At 42.5% G+C, this 25,087-nt stretch overlaps 1 protein-coding gene across 1 annotated transcript in view; it reads right to left on the minus strand.

The window, feature by feature from the left end:
• oca2 (oculocutaneous albinism II) overlaps positions 1–25,087 on the minus strand; it is a 539,836-nt gene that overhangs the window by 254,621 nt on the left and 260,128 nt on the right. The window contains exon 14 of the mRNA XM_060826999.1: positions 2,056–2,194. Within this exon, the coding sequence (XP_060682982.1) occupies positions 2,056–2,194 (139 nt within the window). The remainder of the gene's footprint in view (positions 1–2,055; positions 2,195–25,087) is intronic.

Below are 25,087 nucleotides of genomic sequence, written 5' to 3' on the forward strand. Positions count from 1 at the left end.
GGGCATCCTTGGACGCTGCCTGACCTGCTGCGTTTTTCCAGCCACACATTTTCAGCTCATTCAGAAAGTAAGCAGGCATGAGATACAGGGAAATCTGGCTGTCTGGATACAGAATTGGCTGGCCCAAAGAAGACAGAGGGTGATGGTAGATGGAAGAGTGGGTTAGTAAGTCTGATAATGACACAAAGGTTGGTGGAATGGTAGATAGTGTAGAAGGCTGTTGTAGGTTGCAACGGGACATTGACAGGATGCAGAACTGGACTGCTAAGTGACAGAAGGAATTCAACCTAGAAAAGTGTGAAGTGATTCACTTTGGAAGGTGGAATTTGAATGCAGAATACAGGGTTAAAGGCAGAATTCTTGGCAGTGTGGAGGGACAGAGGGATCTTGGGGTCCATGTCCACAGATCCCTCAAAATTACCAAGCAAGTTGATAGGATTGTCAAGAAGGCATATGGTGTGTTGGCTTTCAATAGCGGGGGATTGAGGTTAAGAACCCTGAGGTTATGCTGCAGCTTGGTAGTGCCCTGGTTAGATCACACTTTGAATATTGTGTTCAGTTCTGGTCACCTCATTATCAGAAAAATGTAGAAGCTTTAGAGAAGGTGCAGAGGAGATTTACCAGGATGCTGTCTGGACTAGAGGGCATGGCTTATGAAGAAAGGTTGAGGGAGCTAGGTCTTTTCTCATTGGAACGAAGAAGGATGAGAGAAGTTTACAAGAAGAGGAGAGGTAAAGATAGAGTGGATAGCCAATTCCAAGTAGACCTCACCACCAAGAACATCTTCCCCTCCCCACCCCCTCTGCTTTATGAAAGGGCCATTCCTTTCAACAGTCCTTGGTTTGCATCACTCATCCCACCACACCCCTCACCCCCCACCCCAAATCCACAGGTACCTTCCCCTGCAACTGGGAAAGCTGCAAAAGCTTCCCCTCCATTCCACTGTTCCCTGCAACCAACCAGATTCATTCCTTCCATTGACCAACCAGGTCATACCATCTACCTGTCTTCACCTATCCCCACCTCACCACCCTCTCCCCACTACCCCCTTTACCTGCAGCTCCCCCCAACACCCACCCCCGGTTCTGAAGAAGGGTTACACCTGAAACGTCGACTTCTCCACCTCCTGATGCTGCCTGGCCTGCTGTGTTCTTCCAGCCTCCTGCCTGTCTACCTTGGCTTCCAGCATCGGCAGTTTTTTTTGTCTTTTTCAATAAATTTAAGCAGCTCTGCCAACTTCTTCCCTTAATCAGCACAGACTATCAAAAAGATGGTAAGAAAACTTATAGGAAAATAGTACAAAGTTAAAAATCACACAACACCAGGTTATAGTCGAACAGTTTTAATTGGAAGCACACTAGCTTTTGGAGTGACGCTTCTTCATCAGGTAATAGTGAAAGGCTTAATTGTAAATTTTTGCCATAAATTCTGTGTTATGATTGAGGCCTCCACTATCACCTGATGAAGGAGCGTCACTCTGAAAGCTAGTGTGCTTCCAATTAAACCTGTTGGACTATAACCTGGAGTTGTGTGATTTTTAACTTTGTACACCCCAGTCCAACACCGGCATCTCCAAATCAGGAAAATAGTAAGTATTGAGCAAACACACAAGGCCATCAGCACAGTGAAGGGAGAAATAGTTACTGTTTGCAGCAAGAATTAGGTAACTCACCCTATGTGAATGCTGATAAACACACCATTTTAAACAGCATGAAGAAGATTGTCATCATTTAGCCTTTCATCGGAAGTAATTCAATCGATAACAATCACAAAACACGAATACAAAACTGATCACAATTTAGTGAAGAGGAATAAATTGTTCTTAATTTTGACTTTTGGCTTTAAACATACACGAGTGAACACGAGTAGAATGAATGAGTGAAAGATTAATTTATGCATAACGCCTTAGGTATCTATTGGGTCTTACATCAGTTCTCGTTTAAAAAGTGGCTTAATTATTAAAACGCTCATCCTTGAAACACAGCATATTTGCAGATCATGTCATGACAAATTACTCATCATCTATATTATTAAGGTTGAAAAGAACTGTATTACTTTCTTTTGCAGGTGTTGATTGGAAATGATGATGACATTTGGTGGATCCCCAACAGCTGTGGCCGCTCCACCAATGTTCGTGAAGACAATTTCTGCAATCAGCACGTGCCTAGGGTCCAGATTGAGCACCTCACATAACCTACAGGAGACAAAACAGCATCTTGAAGCTGGAACCCAAATTTAGGAACCTTTGAAAGCATTGGCTCATACCCAATCAATACCCACATGTCTACACCGGCCTGAAAAACAATAGGAAGACAATCATTGACAGAGATTTCAGAATTGCAAAGTCTGGGCTCCTGGTAGAGGTAGAGATGAGATGGATAATTGATGATTTGTTCAAGGACTAGGAATGTTTTTGTGGTAAAATGTCACCTCCTCACTTGGGAATATTCCCTAAGCATCAGCCATCCAATTCAAACATTTGATACTCTTTATGTACAAGCCTATAGAAAGATAGTGCTTGAGTGATTCAACATCCTGCCCTTCCCAGGAAGGCATCAGGTCCCTGCTCAAACCAACGCTCCCTGCACATGTACAAACTATCTTTCTATCCACTGACTCCACCTTCCTTCTTGTTGCCTCAGCAAGACACTAACATAATCAAAGACCCCTCCCACCCCGATATAATCTCTTATAATCTCTTCCAACTTCTTCCATTGGGCAGAATTCTGAAAGCTTAACCATGTGCACCAACAGATTTGAGAACAGCTTCTTCCCTGCTGTTTAGACTTCTGAATGAACCTCTCAAATTTTAAACTTAACATTGATCTCATTCCTTGTGTACCTTCCCTGCAGCTGCAACATTGCCCTGTTCTGTGACCCTAATTCACTTTGTATGGTACGATCAGCCTACACGACATGCAAAACAAAACTTCTCACTGTATCCAGGAACATGTGACAATAATAATAAATCAAATCAAATCAATGTACCTGGTATGGCAGAGGTCACTGGTGGCGTGAACCGAGATTAATTTTTCCCAGGGAGCCAAAACTGCAGCTGGTACCTTGACTCAGTGAGGTCAACATGGACTGAGAATTAAAACCATTCCCTTCCACCTCATGTGACTTAGTGCTAATACAGTTTTCACATCTCCCAACAAAGTAACCAGAAAAAGATATTCAATATTTTAAATGTAGTGGGAAAAACAAACTGAATTGTTGCCAACATGAGGAAAACAGGGGAGTTCCTGACTCTTCCAACACCGCAGAAGCTGAGGTGACAGGTGGGAAGGTGCTGTTTGATTGCGCTGGAAGGTGCAAGACAGAGGGTGGACAGCAACCCTCAGGCATGGAGGCCAAATGGGGCCTTAAAGTAGCCGCTGAGGAGGCTTATCCTAACAGAAACCAACAGGAAATTTGTCGTGTGGGACAACTAACCCCCACCGAGCAAAGCCTGTTGGGTTTGCTTCTGACCTATTTGAGGTGACCCTCATATTCAGGTGCTGTGCCCGCTCGAGGCCCCTGGCATGGGGGGGGGGTGGGGGGGGGGCAGGCCTGAGAAAATTGTTTTGCTATCCTTCCATCATCAGTTCCACATTAAATGGAGGGTTCCATTATCAATCCTTGGTGAACGTAATACTGGCAGAGGCCAGCCCTCCCAGTGGCACGGCAGAGTTGCCAGCCTCTGATTGGCCAACAAGGGAAGGATGGACTCAACAAGTAGACCTAAGCTGTCCAGGGAAGTGCCTGACTGTCATAAAATACCAACAGGGCTCACAAGAAAGAACGAGGCAGAGACACCATAGGTTTTCCAGGTGATTGAGGGGCACCCCAATACCAAACATCAATTTTCAACAATGGAATACTGTATTTTCCTGTCTCTGTAATAGTATGTGTCTCTGTTCCATTTAAAGTTAGCATTTTAAACACCACTCTCAATTGGAAACCCAGCCTTCACTAAACGATATCACATTTGTTCAGAGCCAAATGTCTAAGATTTCTTCTGATTTTGAGGTCAGAACCAGTCAGTGGAACAGAGGAAGCCATTGAGTCATGTGACTCTTTCAGCACAGAAGGAGACCATTCAGCCCATCAGGTCTCACTTTGTGCCTTTTCCCTGTGTCCTCCGGCAGTATGGGGCTTGTACCAATGACATTAGTATCACACTGCATTGCAAACTAACCACTGAGGCATCTGAGCTAAACAAACACAGCCACAGCCCTTCTCTGAGGTGTGGTGACCCTCAGGTTAAACTTACCACTGGCCGTCTCTCCCTAATGACAGAGCAGCCTATGATCCTCTGACTATAGAGACTTTCACTTTGTCTTTCCTCCTTGATTTTTTTTAGAATCACAGAATCCCTACAGTGTGGATGCAAGCCATTCAGCCCATCAAGTCCACCTGGCCCTTCTGAAGAGCATCCCACTCAAACCGTCTCCTCCTACCCTATCTCTGTAACCCTGCATTTCCCATGGTTAATTCTTCCAATCCTGCACATCACTGGACATTATGGGCAATCTAGCATGGCTAATCCACTTAACCTGCGTATCTTTTGACTATAGGAGGAAACCCATGGGGAGAAAGTGCAAACTCCACACAAACTGTTCCCCAAGAGTGGAATCACACCCAGGTTCCTGGTACTGTGAGGAAGCTTGAGCTACCATGCCGACCTCATGGGTGCTTATCTAATTCTCTTTTGAAACCCAAGATACAATTTGCCTTGTCCATATTCAAACACTACATCACAGATCAAAAGCACGCAGTGGGTTGGATTTCACATATTGCCACCCACACCCAACAGATTAAGAAAAGAATATTGGTTAATGATTTGAAGAACAAGCGTTAGGATTTGATTAATTCTCACAGCCCATGGTGCATTCAGTATTGTTAAAATGTCAACAAGGGGACATCCTCTCTGTACTTCAGAACATTTGTTGCTGAATAAGTCGGGTTTGGTTGAACTTGCTTTTAGTCTGTTTGCAATGGTAAAAGCCTGAGAATCTGAAATCTTGACATGAGCCCTGAAGAAGGGCTCATGCCCGAAACGTCAATTCTCCTGCTCCTTGGATGCTGCCTGGCCTGCTGCGCTTTTCCAGCAACACATTTTCAGCTTTGATCTCCAGTATCTGCAGTCCTCACTTTCTCCTGTGTAGCAACTTGAGTTGGTCACTGGGATTCAAATTTCATGTCTGAAATTATGGATCTCTATGGGGAACATAACATTTCTCTTTTCAAGAAAAGGGTATTTATTCTTCCTTTTGTACCACCCTTGCTAAAAAGGTGTTTTATTTCAACATCTGCATGAAGAGTTCAAATTGTCTATTGGATTGGAATGGATAAACATCATTGACTTATTGGTTTCTCTGTTATACTGATCAATCCTTACTGACACTGTTTGTTTTCCTACATTTGCCATCACAACTATGCACCAGCTGCAAGAACCGTCATATAGCTAATGTTATCTGTCTCATTTGATAATCTCCGTAATGCTCAACAGAAAGTTAATTATAAATTAAGTAGAGCAGTGCTAAATATCACAGAGATAGCTGAGATCAAGAGGAATTCACAACTAAAGCTTAAACTGGAATCCACACGGAACAAGTTAGAGTTGGAGGCAATTACCAAGGATAGATCTCTGGCTATAAAAGTGAGTTTAACTTGTTATCTGGTCAAACATGAGATACGAACAATAAGCTACTCTTTCCTTAAAGAATCAAGTAAGCGTATCAAAACGATTACCCTTCTTTTCATCAGAATGGGATTTATTGGATATTTTTATTTATTTACAAACAATACTAACTTTATTTGCTACACTCAGGAGGAATGGAAAATCGACGTGATGCTTCTGTCTTTGAATCAATTGTCTTTTTATCTTAAACCTTTTATAGAAAATCCTCATAATCCTTTCATATATAACTGCAGGTGCAGCATTGCTTAAATGGGTATTGTTCAACAAATTAACAACCATACTTATATATTCTTACTTTACAACAACAGACATTTCAAAATTATGCATTCCCGTTTCTCTGGCAGCAGTGGGAAAAGATAAAGTATTGCATTTTCTGTTTTACAACACCTGACAATCAATAGCAAAGCAAACAAGTGATTGGGCTCAACTGGTCTATTCGAATTGAAAATGTGTTGCTGGAAAAGCACAGCAGGTCAGGCAGCATCCAAAGAGCAGGAGAGTTCTGATCTCCAGCATCTGCAGTCCTCACTTTCTTCTGGTCTATTCAAATATTTACATTCCACACAAGCATACTTTTATATCCAATCTTATTCCTTTCTCCCTCATGTACATATCTTCCTCTTAAATCCGTCTATCCCATTCAGCTCAACTCCTTTCTGTCAGAGATGTTCTTATGCATCTGGAGCAGGGGAACTTGAAGCTGGATTTTCTGGTTCAGAGGTAGAGACACTACCACAATGCTACAACAGCCCTTTGACATAATTATTGTTTTATTAAAAGAAATAAAGAGTTTTTCATTCCAGCGATTCAAGCAACACAGATATTCTGGTGAAATAAAATACCAGATAGATTTGTGAGTTGAATGCTATAATCTTTACAGAGTAGTCATTCAGACTCTTTTAATGCCTCTTAATAGCAAGGCAGCTTTATCCTGATAGTTACAGCTAATTCCTTTCCTAATCTTGTCCCCCACCAGCTTCATGCTCAATGCGATTGTCAGTTTTGGCACTGATGACTGATGGTTGTAGTAGGTAAGCCTCTCCATGCCAACTAGCAGGTAACGAATAGACATTTTACCAACTAGAAAATAACTGTCGGAAGGGAAACAAAACAAAAATTATTGCCAAGTACAGATCAAAGCACAACTAGTCATACAAGGTCTGCATCAATTGAAACATGTGTGTCAGTGCTGAGTGCGGAGGTGTGCCTAGATTCTCTCCAAGCACGATGTAAGACATTTGAAGGCATTAACCAACACGGGGAGTGGCAAGATATACACTCCACTTATACAAGACTAATCACACGGCCAGGCATCAAATGACTCAGGGGTGGACATTCAGTTCAACCGACTGCTCTCCGAAAACGCCCATTTAATAAAGAGGATGATCACAGAGTTTGAAGTGGTGTGAAATGCAATGAAAATCCCGTTCACACTTGAGGCTGAATCTTTTCTTACTTATTTTTGGCTGAGTGTCAATTTTGTCACGTTTGATGGTCTCTTGCCGCATCTTACCAAACTCGCTTCATTAACTACCAACTCTGCCTCTATGTTGCCCTAATTCCGTCCCCAAATGTCCATTGACTGACAACTCACCATGCCATCCAGACATGGCAGACAAGGGCACATCTGTGCCCAGGATTGCAGTCTGACACTTGGAGGCCTTTGTAATGGGTGGTGCCAAGACAACACATCCACGGCCATACACACTGGACCCAGCAGTGGAGGCCCAACACCAAACCATGCCAGTAGGGTCCGAGCTGGCCATTCAAGTCAGTGCAGTCCCAGCCACCCTGAGGAATGCACTGCAATGTAAGAAGAAGGTCACTATCCTTCACCATTTTCTCTCCAATACCGTGCTTTGACTCTGCTATTGTACCTACCTCACAACAAGGTTCAAGCACCAGCCTCGTCACGACTGCCTAAAAAATCTTCCCACTTGCTCCAACTCCTGATGCCAATAACCCTCTGAATGCCCTCTGCGCTGCCTACTCACTTGCTTGGGACACCTCCTCACCTGTGCCAAATGGACAACTGTTACCACACATTTCCATCTCCGTTAAAACCTACTTCTCTCTCATTCCAAGAGGGAAAGAGCACCCATCAGGCAGAAAGAGTCAAGACAGGTGGTGAACTGCCCAACATTCAGTTCCTCACCGTTAATGTGGAAAATATCCATGCTCTGACCGCCCTGAATGGTTGGCTGATCCAGTCCAAGTCCCTGACCTGGTACTAGAGGCTGCCCTTGACCTATTGTGCTGAATCAGTGATAAAGAAGGCAACTTGACTACAAATTACTGACAAACATAAGGCTTTGTATGTGTAATAAGCGACAAGACGGTCCAGCAGTATGGACGGCCTAGCAACTCTACCTGTGGGACAAGGCACAGAAAGGCAACACAGGCAAAGAAAGAATGCTGTGAGCATCCAGGTAGGTTGAAAGTGAGCAAGTGCTAAGAGAGAAAATGAACAGGCTGGAGATACAGCCTGGTCCAGTCACTGAGCTGGGTGCATGTATCGTTGCTGCAGCATTATAAAGATGGTGACATTTGCACCCCGATGTTTTATAACATTGTTGCCGCTATAGGCAGTGTCAGTTCTTTTGGCAAGGTGTTCGGGTGTAGTAATTGGACTGATTGTTAACCTGCGCCGATCAGGGAACCCTGGATTGGCGGATGTAAACAGAAGTCTCAGAGAGTCTTCTCATTCTAGGGACTGGCTCAGATCTGGCTGGCCAGAGCCCATGTACTGCTTACATGCAAATAATGAGTCACTTCGTGACAGAATACTAGCCTCTGTGTGGCTATTTCACCAGTTAATGATATTGTAAATTAATATTTTGGATCACACATTTCATAATCATTTGGTGACTGTCTTGGATGGAGAAGACTGAGAAAATTCTTGAAAATCAACACTTTAAGGGGAGGGAACAATTTATAACAATCAGTACCTCGAGGGTAAAGGTATTGAGAAAACTCTTTGTTATAGCCAAGAGAGAGAGGTGAATTGAATTAATCATGTTGTCCTCCTTTTCTGTCTGTAATAGAAGGGTTGTCGTTAAAAGTATTTTCTTATTTTTTTAGCACAAAAAGTTGTGGCTTCCCTGAGATCTTTATTGTAAAGACTAATTTAAAAATGACCCATGATAAATTCTTAGGGTTAAAACAAGGTAGAGATAATTACTACATTCAAAATACTGGGGAATGGTTTACGACATAAATTCAGACAAACATGCATCCAAGAAAAAAATAAAAAGACAGAAGTTGTCAATCATGAATTACTTAACAACAAAGATGGTTCATATGAACTAGAGAGTCCTGAGAGTCAATATCTTAGAATTAGAGTCAGATTTATTGTCACCATGTACTCAAGTACAGGAGTACAGTGAAATGTGTACAATGTCGCCACATAAGGTGCCATTTTAGGTACTAAGTACCCTAGGTACAATGTTTAGATACTGAAATAGATTAGGTACAAAGTCCCTTTAGTTGATGTGTTTAAAAGAAGCATTTGTTAACATATGGCATTAAAGCAGTTTGAAGAAAGTTCTCTTCACTCATTTTGGGGACGAAGAGCTTAATGTGTGAAGTGAGGTTGAATAGGTTGGGCTTCATGCTCATTAGAGTTTAGAAAATTGTGAGGTGATCTCATTGCAATGCAGAAAATCCTGAGTGGACTTGATGAGGTGGATACTAGGAGGATGCATCCTCTCAGAACTAGAGGACACAGTTAAAATACAAGAAGTGTCCCATCTAAGCCTGGTGATTAGAGATTTTTTTGTCTCTCTTAGAAGTCATTACCCTGTTTCTTCCCCAGAAATTAATGGAGGAAGGGGCATTGAATCTATTCATTCTGAATTAGAAGGATTTTTGATAGAAGAGGCCTCTGGTGTGGTAGCGGGGTGTGTGTGTGTGTGTGTGTGTGTGTGTGTGTGTGTGTGTGTGTGTGTGTGTGTGTGTGTGTGTGTCAAAGAAAAGTACAGTTGAAGCCACAATTGGATCAACCCATGATCTTTTCAGTACCATTTCTATGGAGTACCTCTCCCTACTCCCATAATCTTTAGATGCTGTTTTCCACCTTTCAGCCATTTTTTTCTATACGAACAAGTTTTACTCTAAATCCCTATGAGTTTTTATGCAGCTTCTCAAATGTTGAAAGAACAGCAGGAAGTCACCTTGTTTCCTGATCAGCATTCCTTGCTCCAGCTCAAACAATGGATATAAAGTGCCTTGAGACATGCAGAGGATGTGACTGGAGTTTAGTAGCTGAGGTTGAAAGTTCAATACATTGGGGATCATCGCTGTAAATATTGATCTTGCCACTTGGTAGCGTAGTGTGTTGGGATGCTAATGTTTTGCGCAAGCAAAGCTCTCCATAGATTTTAATTTTAAAATTGGCTCATCATCATTTTTCTCTAGATTCTTCAATATCATGCGTTGAGAGGAACATTTTCACTTTTCTCAAGTCATTTCCTGGGCTTCCTACCATCTCATCTGCCTCATGACTGCTCATATCCACTCTAAATAGAATTACTTAAAATAGATTGAAGCAGTCATTAGATCTCATATATTTTTCTTGTGAATGTACCAAAAAAGGATTCTGACCTAGGGACATCCTTGTAGCTTCTCTCGCTCACCTTCCGCTACCAGGAAGTTATGGACAGAATGTAGTAGAGGGCTGAACAATGAGGGCTTTGGCAGAATCTTATGTGGAGTTCAGACATGACAGGAAAAACTTGCTGCATCTTTTAACCAAGTTCTGGGCATTGAGATGTGATTCACACTAGACAGTGGCCATTAAGGGGAATTATTGTTTGCTAATGATCGTAACTGCACATCTTACCCTATTATATGCATTGTATCCAGCCACTGAGCAAGCTAGGTGCTGAGAATTCTCGCTGTGGGAATCAGAGCAGGTACGTCAGCTCACCGCTTGCTCCACTTGTTGGACACCAGGCACCAACATCTCAGGGCACGCTCCATCCATGAACTGGCCACATCCATGAACATTGGCATCTGACATCTGCCAAACTCTCGAAAACCCCCGTGGCATATTTTTGATCCACTTACAGGACACATCCGCCCTTCAATGGTGTATCTCGGGGTGCAAATGCCTCCATCTTTATAATGCTGCAGCAACGATGCTGTGTGTTCAGGGACATGCACCCAGCTCCGTGACTGGACCAGGCTGTATCTCCAGCCTGTTCACTTTCTCTCTTAGCACTTGCTCACTTTCAACCTACCTGGATGCTCACAGCATTCTTTCTTTGCCTGTGTTGCCTTTCTGTGCCTTGCCCGGCAGGTAGAGTTGCCAGGCCGTCCGTACTGCTGGACCGTCTTGTCCCTTATTACACATACAAAGCCAGGAGGCTCCTTATGTTTGTCAGTAATTCGTAGTCAGGTCGTCTTCTTTATCACTGATTCAGCACAATAGGTCAAGGGCAGCCTCTAGTACCAGGTCAGGGACTTGGACTGGATCAGCCCAGAGACAAACGATGCTCAGAGAGCCATAACTGATCCATAGAGAAATCCGAAAATGTATGTGAAACATGACTTTAGCCGTAAGCCAGCATTTGAACAATCTGCGAAAAACTTTTTTCCTGAATTTAACTGTTTGGCTTAAGTACCTTTAAAGTCCATGTGCAGAGTTTTGTATCTTTTTTTCCAGATGGGGAAGGTATATTGCAGTTGTGTCTCTATGTCTTAATTCTGCAAGAGGGGTAATTGCACATCATTATACAATTTGGATGTTTTGTTAATAATCTTTAAGTCTTTGCTTGAGTAACTTTGGTTTGCAATAAACTAATTATCTTCTGTTACTTAAGGATCTTGCCTGACTTGTTTCTGATGCTGAGCTGACCTGTCAGACCTACATTTAGACAGTAAGCAAAAGTGAGGACTGCAGATGCTGGAAACCAGAATTTAGATCAAATTGGTGCTGGAAAAGCACAGCAGGATGCTGCCTGACCTGCTGTGCCTTTCCAGCACCACTCTGATCTTAACTCTGGTTTCCAGCATCTGCAGTCCTCACTTTTACCTCGTTGATTTTAACCTTACTGCGAATCCTCTTGCAAGAATGCCTACCTTGAAGAAGCTCTCCTCCTCTCTCCACAAGAATCTCAGTGAGTCTATCTCTCACTGCAACCCCCAGGTCATCTCCTCTGCCCTGAAGAACTTCATTTAGATAGTGACTAGTGCAGGAGGGAAAAGTGATTAGTTTATCTCTTCCAACTCAGCTGTACAACATCTATTCAAAGTTTACACTACGTCCTTGTTTTTCCATTATTAATTCCCCAGACTCTCTCTGTCTGGAGGACCAGCACTCAGTTTAGTTACTCTTTTCCTTTTAAATGTTTCTAGAAACAGTTACTGTCTCTTTTCACGTTTTAGCTAGCTTTTTCTTATTTAGCTTTCTCCATTTTTTTGGTTCTAAAACTTGTCCAATCTTCTGTCTGAGTAGGAAAAACAATTGAACTGAACTCAGTAAGAGCAGATAGAATTAATGGCAAAACAAGACTTGGATGTGTAAGACAGGAGGCTGAGAGAAAAGTGTTTTGCACCTGAGTCAGTGGAGTTGTGGATAGTGAGGAAGGAAGTGGTAGGTTACAGCGGGATATAGATAAGTTGCAGAGCTGGGCAGAAATGTGGCAAATGGAATTCAATGTAGCTAAGTGTGAAGTCATTCACTTTGGTAGGAGTAACAAGAAGATGGATTACTGGGCTAATGGTAGGCTACTTGGTAGTGTGGATGAGCAGAGGGATCTTGGTGTCCATGTACACAGATCTCTGAAAGTTGCCACCCAGGTAAATAGTGCTGTGAGGAAGGCATATGGTGTACTGGGCTTTATTGGTAGAGGAATTGAGTTCCGGAGTCCTGAGGTCATGTTGCAACTGTATAAGACTCTGGTGCGGCCTCATCTGGAGTATTGTGTGCAGTTTTGGTCGCCATACTATAGGAAGGATGTGGAGGCATTGGAACGAGTGCAGAGGAGGTTTACCAGGATGTTGCCTGGAATGGTAGGAAAATCTTATGAGGAAAGGCTGAGGTACTTGGGGCTGTTCTCATTGGAGAAGAGAAGGTTTAGGGGAGATTTGATAGAGGTGTATAAGATGATTAGGGGTTTAGATAGGGTCGACACTGAGAACCTTTTACCGCTAATGGAGTCAGGTGTTACTAGGGGACACAGCTTTAAATTAAGGGGTGGTAGGTATAGGACAGATGTTAGGGGTAGATTCTTTACACAGCGGGTTGTGAGTTCATGGAATGCCCTGCCAGTAGCAGTGGTGAACTCTCCTTCTTTAGGGTCATTTAAGCAGGCATTGGATAGGCATTTGGAAGTTATTGGGCTAGTGTAGGTTAGGTAGGATTCGGTCGGCGCAACATCGAGGGCCGAAGGGCCTGTACTGTGCTGTATCTTTCTATGTTCTATTATGCCAATCAATAGCCCCAGCAAGGAAAGACCAGGTTCGGTCAAAATTAAATAACAAATTCTGAAATCTCTATGATAATATTTGTCACAGTATGATAGAGAGAGCCACTGTTACTTGATATGGTCTGTGGCAGTGGTCAAAGGGCATGTTCTCTGCTCATTTCTCCACACCTCGTGGTTTTCCATGTTGTAAAGTCATACAGCATGGAAACAGACCCCTTGCACCAACTCGCCCATGGCAACCAGGTTTCCCAAATTAAATTAGTCCCATTTGCCTGCAGTTGGCTCATATCCCTCAAAACTTTTCCTAATCATGTACCTATTCAAATCTCTTTTCAATGTTGTAACTGTACCTGCATGGACCATTTCCTCTGACTGTTCATTCCATATATGAACCACCCTCTGTGTGAGAAAGGTTGCCCCTCAGGTCCCCTGCAAATCTTTCTCCTCTCAGCGTAAATATTTGCCCTCTAGTTTTGATCTCCCCTTTGCTATTCACCTTATCTAAATGATTTTACAAACGCCAAGCCCCCAACCTCCAATACTCCAGTCAAAAACGTCCCAGCCTATCCAGCCTCTTCCCATAGCTCAAACCTTCCATTTCTGGCAACATGCCTGCAAATCTCCTCTTCACTGTCTCCAATCCAAATTTACTTGCTTGTAGGAGCCTCACATATTAAGTTTTATTCAGCTCGATGACTCGGGGAATGAGTACATTGAGATGGCTTTTCATTGCTTCCTTCATGTACACATCAAGGAAACAAAAGTTCTCTTCCCCAAGGTTCCCTGGCCTGTCAGCAACTATTGTCCCTCAGTCATAGTGTGGAAACAGGCCCTTCGGCCCAACAAGTCCACACCGACCCTTCAAACAGTAACCCACTCAGACCCATTCCGCCTAAACCTATATTTAACTCTGACTAATGCACCTAAACTACACATCCCTGAACACTATGGGCAATTCACCTAGTGTGCACATCTTCGGATAGTGGGAAGAAACCAGCGGACCCAGAGAAAATCCACACAGACACAGGGAGAACGTGAAAACTCCACATAGACAGTCACCTGAGGCTGGAATCAAACCCAGGTCCCACTGTTAACCACTGAGCCACCATGCCTCCCTTCTTTGTGGTACATAACACTAGCCATGGAATCCTTAGTTGAGTATAGGACAACAATGATACCATGATAGAGACTATTAGCCATCAATTAACGCCAGAGTATATTAAGAGATTAAGAGAGTTTACTAAGAAGCAAATCCGTTAATCTTCCATTAGCGAAATTAAAATTTGCTCATGATAACTTATCATATTTATCTAAGGAGTCATTGGCAAGAAGTAAAAATCTATAATCGAAACAGGTGGGCACTTTGATCAGTTGCTGGAATGAATAGAAGGAAGCTGTGATGGGGGAGGAGGGATCTTCATTTGTAAAATTAAATATGCAAAACGTTCTGGGGGTGGGCGGATGTTTCTTTGCATAGGTTTGTGAGGCACTTCACAGCTATCTATTAATCCCTGGTGGCAATCATCAGCATGCTATTCATTCTTGCTTGCTACAGTGATGCAAAGGAAATGAATTTCTCCAACTGTGTTCTATGGAGCCAATAGGGGTTTTAATTGGGAAGAACATTTGCAAAATTTCGTTGCGACCTGATTAAATCTGGAAAGGGCATCAAGAAGCGAAGGAAAGGGACTGTCTGTGCAGTGAGACTTGGCAGTTGTGAGAGTGTTAAATGTGGGATTTCAAAAGTTTCAGAAGCCTAATCGGATGAAAGCAAATATTTGTTGTCAGTAAGGAATTACATTTCAAAGAACAGAACACAGGGTTACGTGTACGTGAGAAACAAAACACGTCAAAATCAGGAAGAAATACCCGAGATGTGGATGGAATTCAATCTTGCAGATGTCCTTGAGATGGACTCAAGGATTTGCAGGGAAACAAGTCAGTCAAATCCAGAACACAATCAACACATGGTCCAAAAGGATCAGAAACGCCTGACTTATCATTACTGAGCGCTTACAGTTATCAGAAAAATTTAACAGCTTGGGGATTTTACTTAGAAAACAAAAGACATAGAGAAGAACACTCATAATTCAAAAAGTTATATTGGACTTGAAACTTTCTGCTTCTGTTTCTCTCTCCACAGATGCTGACAGACCTGTTGAATTTCTCCAGAATCTTTAATTCAGACTTAGAGGAGACCTGATGAACACCTACAAAATTGTGGATGGGTTGGACAGGGGAGAAGTGGGAGAATGAATATAAGAACATAATAAATAGGAGCTGAAATAGGCCAGCTGGCCCTTCGAGCCAGCTCCACCATTCAATAATATCATGGCTGATCTTTCTGTGTTACCCGCCTGCTCACCATAACCCTTCATTTCTTTCCTGCTCAAAAATCAATCTATCATCGCCTTAAAAACATTCAGCAAGGTAGCCTCAACTGCTTCATTGTCCAGAGAATTCCATAGATTCACAACCCTTTTGACGAGGAAGCTCTTCCACAACTCAGTCATAAACCTGCTCCCCGTTTATTTTCAGACAATGCCCCAAGTTCTAGTTTCACCCGCTAGTGTGTCTACTTCATCTATTTATGATTAATATCTCTTCATAAATGTATATGTTTCTGCAAGATGTCCCCTCATTCTTCTGAATTCCAATGAGTGTAGTCCCAGCCTCCCCTTATAAACCAACCCTCTGAACTCCAGAATCAACCTACTGAACCCTTCCACACGCCCTCCAGTGCCAGTACATCCTTTAGGAGAAAGTGAGCACTGCAGTTGCTGGAGATCAGAGCTGAAAAATATGCTGCTGGAAAAGCGCAGCAGGTCAGGCAGCATCCAAGGAGCAGGAGAATCGACGTTTCGGGCATAAGCCCTTCTTCAGGATTGAAGAAGGGCTTATGCCCAAAACGTCGATTCTCCTGCTCCTTGGATGCTGCCTGACCTGCTGCGCTTTTCCACCAACACATTTTTCAGCCCAGTACATCCTTTCTCAAGTAAGGAGGCCAAAGCTGTTCACAGTACTCCAGGTATGGCCTCACCAGCACCTTATACAGCTGCAGCATAACCTCTCTACTTTTAAACTCCATCCACTTAGCAATGAAGGACAATATTCCATTTGCCTGTTTCTACTTGAGACACGAGGAGCCTTTTAAAATGTACAGTGCAGATAATCAGCAGTGTTAAAAGGTATATGTGTATATGCAAAGTTAACAGAAAATAAAACTGATGAGCTAAGGGCACAGCCGACAGGATCACTGCTACAATGGAAACTTGGTTTAAGGAAGGTCAGGAATGGCAGCTCAACACCCCTGGATATACAGTTTTCAGACAGGTTATAAAAAGGAATAAAAAAAGTTAGGGGTGTAGCGTTATACATTAAGGAATCACTCAATTCTATGGGGATATGCTAAATGAAACAACAATAAGACTATTATGATTGAATCCAAAAACAAAAAGGGCATCCACACAATTAGGCACATACTATTCACTCTTAATAATGACAGAAAAATAAAGGTGAAAATATAGAGCCAAATGTCTCAGTGCAAAAATCAATGGGGCAATAATAATTGGGACCTTCACTTTCTCCAATATAAATTGGGATACCACTGCGATGAAAAGTGCGGAGGGCACAAAACTACATTCAAAAGAACATTTTTTTAAGCCAGCTTGTAACAAGCCAAACGAGAGGGGACACAATCCTAGATTTAGCCTCAGGAAATGAAGATGGGCAAGCAGGTAAAATTGCAAGTGTAGACATTTGGAGATAGTGATCATAACACAGTCTGATTTAGCAGCATTAAGAGACAAAGATAGAACAGGAGCAAATTTTCTAAATTGGGGGAAGGAAAACTTTAAAAAGCTGAGGGATATCTAACAGAAGTGAGCTGGTAGCAGTTTCTCAAAGGAAAGTCAATAGCAAATCTGTGGGAGGCATTCAAAAGAGCGATTATATGGGCACAGTGTACACACGGCCACACAAAGCACATTACCATCAAATCCAGAGTATTAGGTGGCACAAAAGAATAAGAAAAATAGAGCTTATGACAATCTTTTTGAAAAAAGACTTTAGGAAGCACAGGAGCTGGAGCAAGTACAAGATTAAATGCAAAAGGAAATTCGGAAAATAATTTGTGAAATAATATGTGAAAAATATTGGCCAGTAAAAGTAAGGAAGATCCAAAGATGCTTTATCAGTACAGTAAGAGCAAAATGATGGCTGAAGAAAGGTTGAGCCAACAAAGATGTACATGGTAAGTTTTGTGTCATATAGTCATACATCATAGAAATAGGCCCTTCAGTACACCATGTCTATGCCAACTAACAAACACTACACTGCACTAATCTCATTTACCTGGACTTGGTTAGGCCAGAGATAGCATTTTCAATATTCTTCTCCAGATATTTCTTAAATGTTGTGAATGCTGCCTTCTTGAGCAGCATGTTCCATATTTCTACCACTCTCTGGGTGAAAAGATTATTCCTCTGATTTCCTCTAAAACACGTATATATCACGTTAAACTTGTGTCCTCTAGTCTTAGCCATGTCTGTCCAACTGGGGAAAAGATTCTCATGATCTATTCTGTCTAGACCTCGGGTAATTTTGTATACCTCAATCAGATCCCTCCTCAGTCTCCTCTGCTCCACAGAAAACAAACCCAGCCTATCCAGTCTCTCCTCATAACTGAAACTTTTCATCTCAGGTAACATCCTGGTGAATCTCCTCTGCATCCTCTCCAGTGCAATCACATCCTTCCAATAATGTGATGACCAAAACTGCAGACAGTATTCCAACTGTGGCCTAACCAATGCTTTATAAAGTTGTAATAAGACTTCTTTGCTTCTATGTTCGATGACCCCGCTAATGAAGGCAAGCATTTTGTATGCCTTCTTCACCAACCTGTCTACCTGGGCTGACACCTTGAGGAATTTATAGACTTGTGCACCAAGGTCGCTTTGTACCTCAGTATTCCCTGGGGTATATCATTCATTGTGGATGTCCTTCCATTATTAGACATCGCAAAATGCATCACTTCACACTTCTCAGGATCGTGTTCCATCTGGCATTGCTGTGCCCGATTTACCAGCTGACCATAGAACTTAGAACATAATAGATTTTGCCAGAGCAGCGAGGAGAGGAGGAGTGGTGAAGCGAGGGCTGCCAGGAAGGGTAAGTTTTCCCGCATTAAAAGGGACTTACCTCGGGAGTCAGGCCTCCATTTGCTGAGAGGTGTGAGGGAGGAGTGAAGCACTTCTGGGAAATCATACATTTGTGTGGTTGCATTACTCAAAATACTACTCGGGTAGTATCCCCCACCCATCCTCCTCCTCTAACCAAAAAAAAGGTTCTGAGAGCCAGATTGGTAAGGTAATGAGTCTATTTTTTATTTCTTATTTTTCAACAGTGTTTTTGGGAATTTAGAATAGTGAAAATGAATGTGAGGGCATTTGAATGTTCCTCCTGCAGAATGTGGGAGGTAAGGGTCACCACTGTGTCCCTGCTGACTATATCTGTGGGCAGTGCACCCAACTCCAGCTCCTCGAAAAACGCGCTAGGGAACTGGAGCTAGCGCTGGATGAACTTTGGATCATTCGGGAGACAGAGGGGGTTATTGAGAGGAGTTACAGGGAAGTAGTCACTCCTCAGGTACAAGAAAAAGGCAGATGGGTTATAGTCAGGGGACAGAAAGGGAACCAGCAGGTGGTGCAGGGATCCCCTGTGGCCAATCTCCTCAACAATAAGTATACCGTTTTGGATACTGTTGGGGGGGGATGACTTACCAGGGGAAAGCAGTGGGGCACAGGGCTCTGGCACAGAGTCTGTCCCTGCTGCTCAGAAGGGAAGAGGGAAGAGGAGCAGAGCAGTAGTCATTGGGGACTCCATAGTTAGGGGGACAGATAGGAGGTTCTGTGCGGACGAGAGAGACTCACGGTTGATGTGTTGCCTCCCAGGTGCCAGGGTTCGTGATGTCTCTGATCGTGTTTTTGGGATCCTTAAGGGGGACGGGGAGCAGCCCCAAGTCGTGGTCCACTTCGGCACCAATGACATAGGTAGGAAGAGAGATGGGGATTTAAGGCAGAAATTCAGGGAGCTAGGATGGAAGCTTAGAGCTAGGACGAACAGAGTTGTTGTCTCTGGTTTGTTGCCATGCCATGTGCTGGTGAGGTGAGGAATAGGGAGAGAGGGGAGTTGAACACATGGCTACAGGGATGGTGCAGGAGGGAGTGTTTTCGATTCTTGGATAATTGAGGCTCTTTCTGGGGTAGGTGGGAACTTTACAAGCAGGATGGTCTTCATCTGAACCACAGGGGTATCAACATCTTAGGGGGAAATATTCGCTAAGGCTTTTGGGGTGGGTTTAAACTAATCCAGCAGGGGGATGGGAACCAAAATTGTAGTTCAAGTATAGAAAGGGTTGAGAGTAGGGAGGTCCAAAATCAAGTTTCAGGGATGCAAGATGGCACCGGCAAGCAAGAAGTTGGTTTGAAGTGTGCCTACTTCAATGCCAGGAGCATCCAGAATAAGGTGGATGAACATGCAGCATGGGTTGGTACCTGGGACTTCGATGTTGTGGCCATTTCGGAGACATGGATAGAGCAGGGACAGGAATGGTTGTTGCAGGTTCCAGGATTTAGATGTTTCAGTAGGAACAGAGAAGATGGTAAAAGAGGGGGAGGTGTGGCATTGTTGGTCAAGGACAGTACTACAGTTGCAGAAAGGATGTTTGGGGACTCATCAACTGAGGTAGTATGGGCTGAGGTTAGAAACAGGAAAGGAGAGGTCACCCTGTTGGGAGTTTTCTATAGTCCTCCAAATAGTTCCAGAGATATAGAGGAAAGGATAGCAAAGATGATTCTCGATAGGAGTGAGAGACACAGGGTAGTTGTCATGGGGGACTTCAACTTTCCAAATATTAGCTGGGAACACTATAGTACAGGTACTACAGATGGATCAGTTTTTGTCCAGTGTGTGCAGGTGGGCTTCCTAACACAGTATGTAGACAGGGAGAAAGTGTGGACTGCAGATGCTGGAGAAGATTTGAAAAATGTGGTGCTGGAAAAACACAGCAGGCCAGGCAGCATCCGAGGATTCCTGAAGAAAGGCTTATGCCCGAAACATCGATTCTCCTGCTCCTCGGATGCTGCCTGGCCTGCTGTGTTTTTCCAGCACCACATTTTTCAACAGTATGTAGACAGGCCAACAAGGGGCGAAGACACATTGTTATAATAAATAGTTGACATTCCTTTTGGAAGAGAGGCAGATGTTAGAGCATGGTTAGGAACATGGGACTGGGGTATCATAGCAATTAGAGAAACATGGCTCAGGAATGGACAGGACAGGAATGTTCCAGGATACAAGTGCTACAGGAAGAATAGAAAGGGAGGCAAGAGAGGAGGGGGAATGGCGTTTTTGATAAGGGATAGCATTACAGCTATACTTAGGGAGGATGTTCCTGGAAATACATCCAGGGAAGTTAATTGGCTGGAACTGAGAAATAAGAAAGGGATGATCATCTTATTGGGATTGTATTATAGACCCCCCAATAGTCAGAGGGAAATTGAGAAACAAATTTGTAAGGAGATCTCAGCTATCCGTAAAAATAATAGGGTGGTTATGGTAGGGGATTTTAACTTTCCAAACATACACTGGGGCTGCCATAGTGTTAAGGGACTAGGTGGAGACGAATTTGTTAAGAGTGTACAAGAACATTTTCTGAATCTGTATGTGGATGTACCAACTAGAGAAGGTGCAAACATTGACCTACTCTTGGGAAATAAGGCAGGGCAGGTGACTGAGGTGTCAGTGGGGGAGCACTTTGGGGCCAGCGACCATAATTCTATTAGTTTTAAAATGTGATGAAAAAGGATAGACCAGATCTAAAAGTTGAAGCTCTAAATTGGAGAAAGGCCAATTTTGACGGTATTAGGCAAGAACTTTCAAAAGCTGATTGGGGGCAGATGTTCGTAAGTAAAGGGACAGCTAGAAAATGGGAAGTCTTCAGAAATGAGATAACAAGAGTGCAGAGAGAGTATATTTCTGTTAGGGTGAAAGGAAAGGCTGGTAGGTGTAGGGAATGCTGGATGACTAAAGAAATTGAGGGTTTGGTTAAGAAAAAGAAGGAAGCATATATCAGGTATAGACAGGAGAGATCGAATGAATCCTTAGAAGAGAACAAAGGCAGTAGGAGTATACTTAAGAGGGAAATCAGGAGGGCAGAAAGGGGACATGACATAGCTTTGGTAAATCGAGTTAAGGAGAACCCAAAGGGTTTTAAAAAATACAGTAAGGATAAAAGGATAACTAGGGAGCAAATAAGGCCCCTAAAAGATCAGCAAAGCGGCCTTTGTGTGGAGTTGCAAAAGATGATGGAGAATATAAATGAGTATTTTGCATCAGTGTGTACTGTGGAGAAGGACATGGAAGATTTAAGCATATGGAGGTTATTGGGCTAGTGTAGGTTCGGTAGGCTTCGGTCGGCGCAACATCGAGGGCCGAAGGGCCTGTTCTGCGCTGTATTGTTCTTTGTTCTATGTTCTATGTTCTAATTAATGTAGCACATCTGAGGTTTCAGAAGGTAATAAAAAAGGACCCCATAAGGGGCTATTACACAGATTAGAGCTTCTCAGATAGGAGTTTAATTGAACAGAAAAATCAGTTAATGAAAACAGAGAGTAGAAATAAATGTGTATTTTTTGGGATAGCAGGGTTTCAGAAGTGTAACGTGATATGGACCAGTGCTTGGGTCTCAGCAATTTCCCATCTATATTGATGACTTGGATGAAAGAATGAACAGAAATCTATGTTTGCTGACAATATAAAGGTAGGCGGAACCATAAGTTGTAATGGGGATAGAAGGAAGCTGCAACACAACATAGATTAGTTAAGTGACTGAGCAAGAAGAGGACAGGTGGAGTATAATAGGGGGAAGTTTGGAACTAGCTACTTCTGTTAGCAGAATAAGTAGAATACTTGTAAAAACGAGAGACTAGAAAATGTCAACATTCGAGGGAATATAAGGATCCCGTACAAAATCACAGTAAGTTACCACGCAGGTACAGCACACATTTACAAAGGCAAATGGTATATTAGCCTTTATCACCAGAAAGCTTTGAAATCCTATCTTCTAGTCTTACATGTGGGCCTTGCTTGCTGTCTCAGTATTTATTATCCAGAGGCTGGTTAGAAGTCAACCACATTGCAGTGGGTCTGGAGTCACATCTAGGTCAGACCAGGTAAGGATGGCAGATTTCCTTCCCTAAAGGATGTTAGTGAACTTGATGTTTATTTTTTATGACAATCAGTAATGGTTTCATGCTCATCATTAAACTAGCTTCTTACTATGTTTTTAATTGGATCCAAATTTTCCTATGGAATATTAGCATTGGGTTTGGACTGACTTGTCCAGTAACATTATCTCCCACTATTAAACACTTGCATCAAAAATCTAAGGTTTGATGAAATGACACCTGGTGTATTGATTTTTTTTTTGCCTGCACGCCTGAGGAAAAGCATACTTACCTTGGAAGAAATGTAGGTTCATTAGATAACTTCCTGGAACGGGAGCACTGTCCTACGCAAAAGGATTGAGTAGAATGGGAACATATTCTCCAGAGTTTAGAATATTGAACTGTGGTCTTATTAAAAAGTATAAAATTCTAAGACAAGATAGATGCTGATAGGTTTACTACTTTGGTTGGAGAGTGCAGAACTCACATCCTCATAAGAATGAGATGAGGAGTAAGTCAATCTAAAATGAAAGATCGTAATTTTCAGGTGAGTGATCGCAGATTTAAAACAAAAATGAGGAAAAATTATTTCTGTCAAAGAGTTATGAATCTGTGAAATTCACTATCCCAGAATGTGGTAGATGCTGGAAGGTTAAGTACATTTAAGGAGGAGGTTGAGAGATTTTTGATTAGTAATGGGTTGAAGAGGTATGGAGAGCAGGCAGGAAAGTGCAGTTGCGATTGAGATGAGCTCAGCGATGAGGGGATGAATTGCCTATTCCTCCTTTTACTTCTTATGTAGGGGTAGTGTCTTCACTCAGAGGGTTATGAATCATTGGAATTCTCTATCCCAGTGAACTTGTGGGGTCATACAGCACTGAAACAGATTCATCCATGCTGACCAAATTTCCGAAACTAGTCCCATTGCCTGTGCTTGACCCATAAATGTCTAAATCTTCCCTGTTCATGTATCTGTCCACATGCCTTTTAAACATTGTAATTGTACCTGCATCTACCACTTCTTCTGGCAGTTCATTCCACGTACAAACCACCCTCCATGTCCCTTTTACATCCTACTCCACTCACCTTAAAATCATGCCCTCTAGTTTTGAGCTCCCTTACCCTTGGGAAAAGATCTTTGCTAGTCACCTCATTAATGACCCTCATGATTTTACAAACATCTAAAGTCATCACTCAACCTCCTACACTCCAGCAAAAAGGCCCCAGCCTATCCAGCCTCTCTTTATAACTCAAAACCTCCAGTCCCAGTAACACCCTTGTTAATCTTCTGTACCCTTTCCAATTTAATAATATCCTTCCTGTGATAGGGTGAGCAGAACTGTACACAGCACTCCAAAAGTAGCCTCATTAATGTCCCGCACAACTGCAACATGACACCCCAACTCCTAAATTCAATGGTCTGAACAATGAAGACAAATATACCAAACGCCTTCTTTACCACTCTGTCTATCTGTGATGTAACTTTCAATGAACTGTCTTTGAGTAAATCAAAGAATTAAATCAAAAGATGCTTGAGCATCAAGGGATTTGATGAACATGGTGACCAGACAGGAGAGTGGAGCTGATGTTTAGACTTAATTTTGTTGAATAAAGGACAATAGTTCAAATTCTATTCTTAGAGAGAAGAGAGATTTACACAGTGTAAGGAATCACACTTTTCCAGAATCTAATACATTTTAGGCCAAACATTTTTCCTTCAAATGAGAGACAATGGTCTTTGCACAAACCGTTCGATGGTTATTAAATCGCTTTAAACTGATTACACATCGTGCTTGCTTAGATTGGCCTGTGGAAACATAATGACCTAATATAAACTATGTGCTAGCTCCATCACATTCAATACATTGTCTTAATGTCAAAATTAATGTTCACTTCAATACAGATAAATAATTTCTCTTTATTATTTATCGTGACATGTTCCAATTTTTTATCAATAGTCGCCCAATGTACACCTGCAGTTTTTGCATTTCCTTTTTGACTGTGGGTATTTAGTCTAACTACACCACAAAGTGCTTCAGTATAACATTGGCCATTTAAGTTACATATTATCATGCAGGAACCATTCAGCTTAATGTCAATCCACAAGCAGAAGCACACTGTGCAATATTATTATCATGTAGGGTCTCGCAGGGATGCCTGAGACCAAATGGAAATAGCAAAGAGGCGATGGTTAGATGTTAATTAAAGGATAATTGGGTGAACACTTGACGGTTATGGGGAACAAGTAATCAGTGGAGTTGGAGTTTGTAGCGCGTGAGCTGAAATAAAAAAGTATATGAATTGACTCTGTCTAATCAGCATTTGACCTCTGATATTTAACAAATATCACAGGGTTACCAGAAAAGGTGCAATCTGCAAGTGCTGAGTACCTTTAAAATTATAACATCATAAAATAACTTTTTTCCAGAAGTCTGTAAAAGGGAATCTGGTACCCCTCTCAGTTTGATCAGAGTCGGGGAGGTGGTGATGTAGTGGTAATATTACTTGGCTAGTAATCCAGCAATCTGGGCTAACATTCTGGGAATGTGGCCTCCAATTCCAGTTGTCACTTGTCATAGAAATCCATTTGGTTCCCAGCACTTAAAAGGCATCTGGATGGGTATATGAATAGGAAGGGATATGGGCCTAATGCTGGCAAATGGGACTAGATTGGTTGGGATATCTTGTCGGCATGGACGAGTTGGACAAAAGGATCTGTTTCCATCCTGTACATCTCTATGACT

This window comes from Hemiscyllium ocellatum, chromosome 6 (assembly GCF_020745735.1).
Source record: "Hemiscyllium ocellatum isolate sHemOce1 chromosome 6, sHemOce1.pat.X.cur, whole genome shotgun sequence".
NCBI classification, from domain to species: Eukaryota; Metazoa; Chordata; class Chondrichthyes; order Orectolobiformes; family Hemiscylliidae; genus Hemiscyllium; species Hemiscyllium ocellatum.